General features: G+C 35.2%; 1 protein-coding gene across 1 annotated transcript in view; it reads left to right on the top strand.

The window, feature by feature from the left end:
- LOC110031948 (serine carboxypeptidase-like 18) overlaps positions 1–8527 on the top strand; it is a 13157-nt gene extending 4630 nt beyond the window's left edge. The window contains exons 3-9 of the mRNA XM_020735398.1: positions 2633–2766; positions 3723–3928; positions 4047–4149; positions 7240–7319; positions 7474–7545; positions 7844–7965; positions 8041–8527. Coding sequence (XP_020591057.1) covers positions 2633–2766; positions 3723–3928; positions 4047–4149; positions 7240–7319; positions 7474–7545; positions 7844–7965; positions 8041–8158 — 835 coding nt within the window. The 3' untranslated portion in view covers positions 8159–8527. The remainder of the gene's footprint in view (positions 1–2632; positions 2767–3722; positions 3929–4046; positions 4150–7239; positions 7320–7473; positions 7546–7843; positions 7966–8040) is intronic.

Raw genomic sequence — 8527 nt, 5'->3', positions numbered from 1 at the left:
GGGAAAGAGGGGGAAATGTATATTACATTTATGCCTCTACTTTCAAGGGAGCGAAAAGGGGCATTCTATACATTTTTTTTTGTTTGGATACGTTATTCTGAGACTTGGGAGGCTCATCAATGGCAAGTGGTTGACCCATGTGGTCATTGGTGGCCAGCCTAGGTACCGGCTGATTGGAGGTGATCGACTGTCTAACTTCTCTGTGGCAGAGCCATGGTGGCGGAAGAGTAGATTGTCCGACGGGGTGAACCATCATGTGGCTGGTTGGGTTGGTAGACCATGATGGCTAATTGGTTGAGTCGGTTGGCCCAAGTAGGCTGCTGGGATGACCGATCAAGATGATCGGATGCTTTCTATGGTTTGTCGAGACTAGCCGGTCAGGTGGTGATGGCTGACCCGTTCCTTCTTGTGGTCTACCAAGAGTGGTCGGCTGGGAGGGGTGGATGGTCTGTCGAATGTAATGTTGTTATCATGACTCCAATGGCGACAACTTTAGCGGCGACGACTCCCTTAGTTCGAGGAACCTATTTTTTTGGGCTATACATAAAGACCCTAAGTTTATGGAGGCAAGGCTACGATAAGAATGGATACAGAAAGCATGATTTCATAAGCTTTTAGTTTGACTTATTTTCTAACATTCCTTTTTTAGCCCTTTCGTTAGTAAAAAAATTTTGAAAAAAGATTATCAGTCAGTGTCCATATTTTTGGAGAGTATTATCAGTCAAGTTTTCTTTTAAGTTTTAGATAGAAAATTTTCCAACTCAAGTCCCGCTCCTTGCGCCGTCTCTTTTGCTCTCGTCGAAGTATCGCCTCTAGCGAGCCACATCTTTCGCTAGGTTTTAGGTGGATTTTGTCGCTACCCTCCAAGGGATAACACTGAGACTTGCTAAATGAGGTGATTTATGTCATACTTTTTGTGGATATTATCATTTTTTGGCAAGGAACTAACTTCATAGCTTTTTCGAAGTCGAGAATCCATGTGTTTTTTTGGAGTTTTTCTGAGGTGAGTGTGAAGAAAGGTTTTGCTTGCTCATACCAAAGCAGAGTCTTAAATGGAGAGGGAGAGATCATCAAATGCTCATCCTGGAGAGGAGGCTTGAAGAGAGAGTAATTTTTGGAATCCTTATCTTGAGAAGAGACTTAAGTGAAGAGAGAGAGAGTTTAGAGTGCTCATTACAGGTGAGAGGCTTAAATGAAATGATTTTTTTGTTTTCTTATGAAGAGAGAGATTGTCTTTTGTCTTCTTTCTTTTTTATTTTTTTTCTTTTCAGAACATAAAGAAAAGAAAAAAGGTGTTCTTTTCTTTTTTATTTCTATGTGCGGGATCTTATTCCCTTTGTAATGTGAGATGGGCTCTTCCTTCTCTTTATTCTTACTTATTTTGTTCCCTTGTTCATCATTTTTTTTTTTGCATTATCTTCAGTCTTTTGCCTTTTCACATCTTATCTCTTATTTTATGTCTTATCATGGCTTATCCCTTTTTCTTTGGTTTTTTTTTGTCTTTATTCTCGTCTTCTTCTTTTATTTTTTCTTCTTTTTGTTTCTCTGTGTTGGGCTGTCTCCAGCCTAGAATGTTCATTTTCTTTTTGGCAGCACGCTCCACGCTTACCGAATATTTTAGAAAATTGAATCAAAATCTGTCATTTGGATCGTGCCCAAGGGATGAAGTGCTAAATCCGAAGAAAGGAGAAATAGCGAGGGATATAAAAAGAGATATTTGCCCTATAGGGGCCCAAAGAGGGTGTCTCCCCTCACTTAAGGGCCTATATTATTCCACACAAGATCAACTTACAAGTGCAGGAGAAGGGAAGCAAGCTCCCTACATGGGGGGTGAGAGAGACTGCATAGAGATCGCTTTTTATATGCAAAGGGTCCACTATTTATAAAAAGAAAACGTGAGAAATAAATATCACACTTATGCCTCTTGTTTAAGGGGGAGTGAAACGACTTATCCTGGTCTTCCCTTGATTGGATCCGTTGTCCTAAGACTTTGGAGGTCCATCGGTGCCAGGTCGTTGGCCTTCTACCTTCTATGTGGCCTGCTCTTGGTAGCCAGTCGACTGGAGTGGCCGACAGAGTGGTCGACAGGGTGAACCTTCATGTTCTAGATTTTTGAATCCTACTTTACATATATATATTTATATATAAATAGTGGCATGAATATAAAAAATAAAAAAACTATTAAGCGTGCCGCTTATTCTAATTGGACCGTCGTACGATTGAATTGTACTTTCTTTCCCTTTTTGGAAAGTAGTACTCAATCTTTATTGCCCTCTCTTTCTCTTTCTTTCTCTTTTTGGAAACCCTAGTGCACCATCTTCACTGCCCTCTCTCTTTCTTCCTTTCTTTCTGATCATCTCTCTTCCGGGGAAGCATGGCTATGAATCTATTCTGCCACTTGCGGCTTCTCCTTCCCCTGTCTCTCTCAAGAAGTCTATGGCTCTGCAGTCTCTCTGCGGCCACCATTACTCATCTCCTTGGCTTCAACGACGTACTCCACTTCCATCTCAAAACAGGGTTAGCCTCAAACAATCATTATCTCTTCAACCTTTTATTCTTTCATTTTTTTTCCGTTGTACTCTTGATTTCATACAATGCAAGCAATTATATTGATATATGTATTGGTGCGAAGATATGTGAGCTTGGATGAAGTAACGAAAGCAAATCTCTTCTACTACTTTGTAGAATCAGAGAGAAACCCTAGAGAGGACCCTCTTATTCTATGGCTCACAGGAGGCCCCGACTGCACGTCCGTTTACGCTATGTGTAGAGAAATTGATAAAATTTTTATACTTTTATATGTTCGATCATCTTTTCAATGCTTGCGGGATTAATTTCATTTTTCCAATGAATCTCATTCCTAAATAGTTAGTTAATCTCATCACTTGCATGCTCTTGGTAATAAATCTTTCAAGATTTATTCAAGGATTTGCTGATCATCTTGGACTTAAAACCTTGGGGTTCATTAAATTTGCATGAGTGAACCCTAAACTCTAATATATATATATAGGATGGATTTGATTTCCTGCATTCAGAATGTCTCCAAATTATATGATTATACTTTTAACATACCAATATCACTTCCTCTAAATGTTTAAATTTCCTTATTCTTGCTTTGTTAGTCTATGCATAGAGGAGCAAGTTGTTTGATTTTGCATCTTGCTTCTCACATTCACTGCTTATTTTCTTGTGAGTGCCCCATTCTGCTTTAAAATTTTAAAAATTAAAATATTTGGTTTAGTTATATATCATATCACTAAAAATATATATGATTCTATTAAATTGCCAATGAGTTGATCTTAATTTGTTAGACTTAAGTTTTTTGGGTTAAAAATGGGTTTAACCAGTTGTATATCCAACCTAACTTTAATCTTACTCCCATAATGCTGCAGGTTTTGATGGCTTCTAGACCACTGTTATATTTTGTTGGTTTGGATCATTCGGATGAGATGCATGCAAGCTGAAGAAGTTTCAGATTCTTTCTTAATGGTTAAATGCACATGAGCATGAATTTATGTTGATTTGGTGTTTTGTCTTGCCCTATCCTATACCGATCATGGTCGAAGAATTAGATATAATTGATTTTTTTTTTTTTTTTTGAACTTTTACAGAATTAGATATAATTGAAGATATAATTGATTTTTTTTTTTTTTTTTGAACTTTTACAATTCCCTTTTGGCTATTTGTTCTGGGTTATGTGATTTTTTTTGGATGTATTGTAGGCCCAATTCGATTCAAGATTGCCCCCTATGATGGAATTCTACCTACGTTAGTATATAATCCTTATACTTGGACAAACTTTCAGATCTCCAACATTATCTTCTTAGACAGGCCTGCCTTTTCTGGATTCTCATTCTTAAGAAATGTTGAAAAGTATAACGGAGATGACATTAGATCTTCAAAAGAAATCTACAATTTTCTTAGGAAGGTGTGTGCGTAAAATATTTCAAATTTTTTTTTATCTAACACAACTCTATATGTTCAATATTATTAAAAATTGAAATTCTTGATTAGTTCCTTTCATAATTTTTGAAAATCATTTTCAGTGGTTTTTGGATCACCCGCTTTTTCTCTCAAATCCTTTCTATGTTGGGGGCAATTCATACGGTGGCAAGCTGGTACCAATTGCGGCTTACAGCGTAGCTGAAGGTAAAATATTTTCTTACTTGTAATTTCAAAATTATTCCAGCAGTTCTTAGTTTGATGATAATAAACGTCAAGGTACATATTTTATCTTATTATAGATATAAAAATGACACATATATTCTCTTATAATAAGTTTAAAATTATTCAAATTGAATTAGCATGAGGAAGGGAGGGAATAAAAGTATTTTAATGATTAAAGGAAAAATGTTGAGTTAGGTGGAATGAATATGCTAATTGGTGTATTTTTGTTGGCCGACGTGCCTATTGAGGTTGGTTGTCCACAATTGGTGATACACATGCATGCAATGCAAAAGATCATTGGAGGGAACTTTGTGAATATGGAGAAGTGGGCATTAGATCGAAAGATTGCCACATTTTCATAATGCACTAATGCACACATAATCAATGATCATGGTTGTTGTGATAGGCTGTGGGTAGCCAAAATTGGAACCAATCAGCGGTGTTTGATTGACACGAGTTATGTCCATCATACTTTATTATTTTGGAGCTTGTACATGGAAGTTTGGCCGGTGGAAAATGAAATTATGATTTCACATCTTATTCCTTGGGGCTTGTATAACTAAGGGGAGAAAGAAGAGCATAATTTTTTTGTTGCAATTTTTATAATTTTTGGAATTTTTCTAAGATTTTTTTAGCAATTTATAAAGGAAATTATGACAATAAAAGAAAAGAAAAAAAAATGAAAAAGCATTATTAAAAATTATTTCATAATTAACAAAGAAAATGCACTAAAATTTTAGCCGTGTGCTCAAGAGGGGTGTCCTGTGTTTGTCAATTGACATAACTTGCCATAAATTGATGTATAGGGAGTAATTGAGCCTTATAATTTTTCTGAAATTGCGATTTCACTCTACCAATTCTATGAACCAAATTATTTTTTGATTGATTGATGTCTAAAAATAAAAGGCAACTGGTATAACATAAAAAAAAAATCACCAATCAAGCATAAAATTTGATTTACTCATGTGAGTAAAAAACCTTTCCATCTGGACTTTAGCAGCATCCAAACTTCTATTTTTAACTAGTTTAAATTCAAAATGAATATTTCAATAAAATGAATCCAACAACATAAAATATGTCTTGATCTAACTTCAAATGATCATTAATCAAACACCAAAGAGTGTATTTAAATTTCATGACATTTGAGGGACAAAATAGCCTCCATCTTATGTGCTGATAGTCAAGGGCTGCATGTCGACATCCAATGAGTCCAAGAGCACCTAAATATGATATTATTAATGGACTTAAATGGTTAAATAAGTTAATACAATCAATTAATTATCAACACATGTCATTCAATGGTGTATTTCAAAATTTTGGCTTAAATAAAAAAAAATTTCATTCTAATTAACTATAAATAAATTTTCATTCAACATTAATTGTGGACCTAAAATTGGAGATGGTTTATAATGATAAAGAATCCTAGAACTCTACTTATAAATAGATGTTGGTAACCTTCATATACGACCATTATATTTTGATAGTCATAACTCAACCAAGCAATCATTACATTCTGATCGCCATCATTTGACTGTAGTTGTCAGAACATCATTGCCTAATTGCCATTATTACCCAATAACCGCTCGACTGTCATCTCTTTATTGTTGTCCAACTATCATCTACCAAAATCTTTGTTGCCTTCCACCGACAAATGTTGATGTTTATAGTCACTCGAACACATGTTTTTCCATAAACTAACGTCAATGGCCTTTCTTGACTTGCTACTTTTGCCGGCCATTGACTAATATCGACGTTCGTCACCCTCCTTAATACATTTTTAGTACTAACATTATACTCATAGGAGGTCAAGCCAATATTTTATACTTTTAATTTTGTTTTCTCCAATTAGGGGAAAGTCGAACTTTATAACTTATCATGTGTTTTTTATATTAAATCTTGTCTTTTTGTGAAAATTTTTTTTCTAGTTATGTGCTGATTTTTGTACAATATTAAGATAGAGTATTTTAATTCTATTGTCACTAATTTCTAATAATAATATAAAAAAAATTCGAAGGATAGAGTTATGCTAATTATGCCAGTTTTCTTATAGTCTAAAACCCCCCACCACACCCAAACTCAAAATCTATCCCTAGGGATCATGATCAAGCAAAAAGAGAGGACCTTGGGAGGGAAGGTAAAATGCTACCCATAGAATTAGACTCTCACGTGAAGCATGTAAAGCTAGCATTAACAGATGGTCCACTTTGTTGAATGATGTAGATTAAGGTTTAATGGAAGGTCCTCGGCACTATATATTATTTTTTGGGGGAATTTTCATACATAACATGCATGCAATTCTTATGCATTTACATATCTAACACCCAATAAACTTCCATATTTACATTCATAACATGTTGATGTGATCAACCTATAGGTAATAGTGGTATTTCTATGTGAAATAAAAGATTTGAGCGCTATGCACGTAAATATATGAAAGTTTGGGTGTTAGAACGTAAATACATAAGAATTGTGTGCTATGCATGATTGATTATTGAAAATGTTTTGTAGTAATGCTTAGATTTGTGTAAAGAGAGAGATTATGATAATGAGGCTATGTATGTTAGATTTCATGTTGTGTTTTCGGAATGGTAATAGGGTTATATAAGTGGAAACCCAATCACTTCTACGGTGATAGACGTCAATTGGAGGGTCCCTTCTGCCCATAAAAAGGGCATAATCTCCCATCAACTTTTACAGGTATGCTTTTCTAAACATGTACTTGCTTGCACATGCACACTTAATGACACACAAAAGTGCATGCCAAAATGAATTTCTTTTGGTATGCTCCTCTAAACTTACACATACACGCACATAATTAATGACAATTCTGATTTTTACATTTTGAAAGTGCATTGTGAAAGCACAACTTGTTGAATCCCATTTATCAAATTATCAGTTTATTCAGGGAAGGTGTCCAGGAGAAAACTACAAAAGACCTACGACTGCTCCTTGTATTGAACAGATCAAGATTTTCAGGGGTGTAAGAATCATAATTCTTATAAAATCGCTCCTGGTTTCTATGTGCTTTTGAAGCTGATCTCTTGTGTGTATGCAGTTCATGAACGAGCTTATGATGGATAACTTTTTTACTCCAAGATGCCAAGGGGAATCTGGCAGGCCAGAGACGGTTAATGCAGCTGAGGCAGACAGATGTACGATAAAGCTAAACCCAGCTGAACTTCGCTCGCCTCCTCCTATTCCTGATATCAAATGCACAGATAGTCAACTCCATTAGTTTTATGAAATTTTTTTGACTGAAAAAAGCTTAATATCTATTTATTGTCATTTCTGGTCAAAATTCTGCAGACATATGCCAGTTATCTTGCTTACCACTGGGCAAACCACAATGACACCAGAGTTGCTCTCCATGTCAAGGAGGTATCTCTAGCCTTTATTCTTGGTTCTTTTGATAAAATTTAGCTCTGACTCTTTTTTTTTTTTTTTTTTTGGTAAATAGAGCAAGTTTAAATCAAATTATAACCTATTCAAGTTTAGGAAAGTTAAATTAATTTTTATAATAATGATATTATTTAACGACATATATTTTAACTATCGTACAATGTCAATTAAACTGAAAAATGGTTTTGTCAATTGAATGGCGATGCACTTGGTTAATTGAATTACTTTCCACAATATTCAACACTTGGGGACTCTCTGTAACACTTGTGATTAACAGGGGACCGTGAAGGAATGGCAGATCTGTGAAGCTGACTTCAACTACGAAGTTAAACTTATCAATAGCAGCATACCTTATCATCATGCTTTAATAAGCAGAGGATACCGATCTCTGGTTTTCAGGTAGAGTTCCTGATTGCATTATAAAATTTGTATCCACTTCATGTTATATCAATCAGGAAACACTCGTTTAAACAGTGGCGACCATGATTTGGTTGTTCCATTTTCTGGAACAATGGAATGGATAGATTCTTTCAACTTGTTGGTCAACGAGCCGTGGCCTTCGCGGCCTGTTGCCGGCCAAGTTGGAGGGTGAGTTACTGAGAACTGTGAAGGCTAATTTTCTTACTTATTATTCTACTAATTCTCACACTACTTTGATTATTTGTATTTATTTTAGAAACACTGTGATATACTCGAACAGTTTAACGTTTGCAACTGTGAAGGTAAAAGGTTATTCCATCTTTTTGAATTTAGAGAAATAGGTAATTACTTGTTTTTTTTTTCCTACACGGTGGCGGTCATGAGCCGTCGAATTATGGAAACCGCTGCCATTTTTTTATAGGTGGATTTCTGATAAACCTTTGTAACTTGATATGATTGTAGAATTTATGTTGATTGGAAGGGAGGGATATCTAAATTGTTTTGATGGAAGAAAAGAGTGGTTAACAAGAGGTGAAGTGAA

The sequence above is a fragment of the Phalaenopsis equestris genome, unplaced genomic scaffold (genome assembly GCF_001263595.1).
Source record: "Phalaenopsis equestris unplaced genomic scaffold, ASM126359v1 Scaffold000873, whole genome shotgun sequence".
NCBI classification, from domain to species: Eukaryota; Viridiplantae; Streptophyta; class Magnoliopsida; order Asparagales; family Orchidaceae; genus Phalaenopsis; species Phalaenopsis equestris.
Note: the sequence above shows the minus strand (reverse complement) of the source record. Positions and strands in the feature narration are given on the sequence as shown.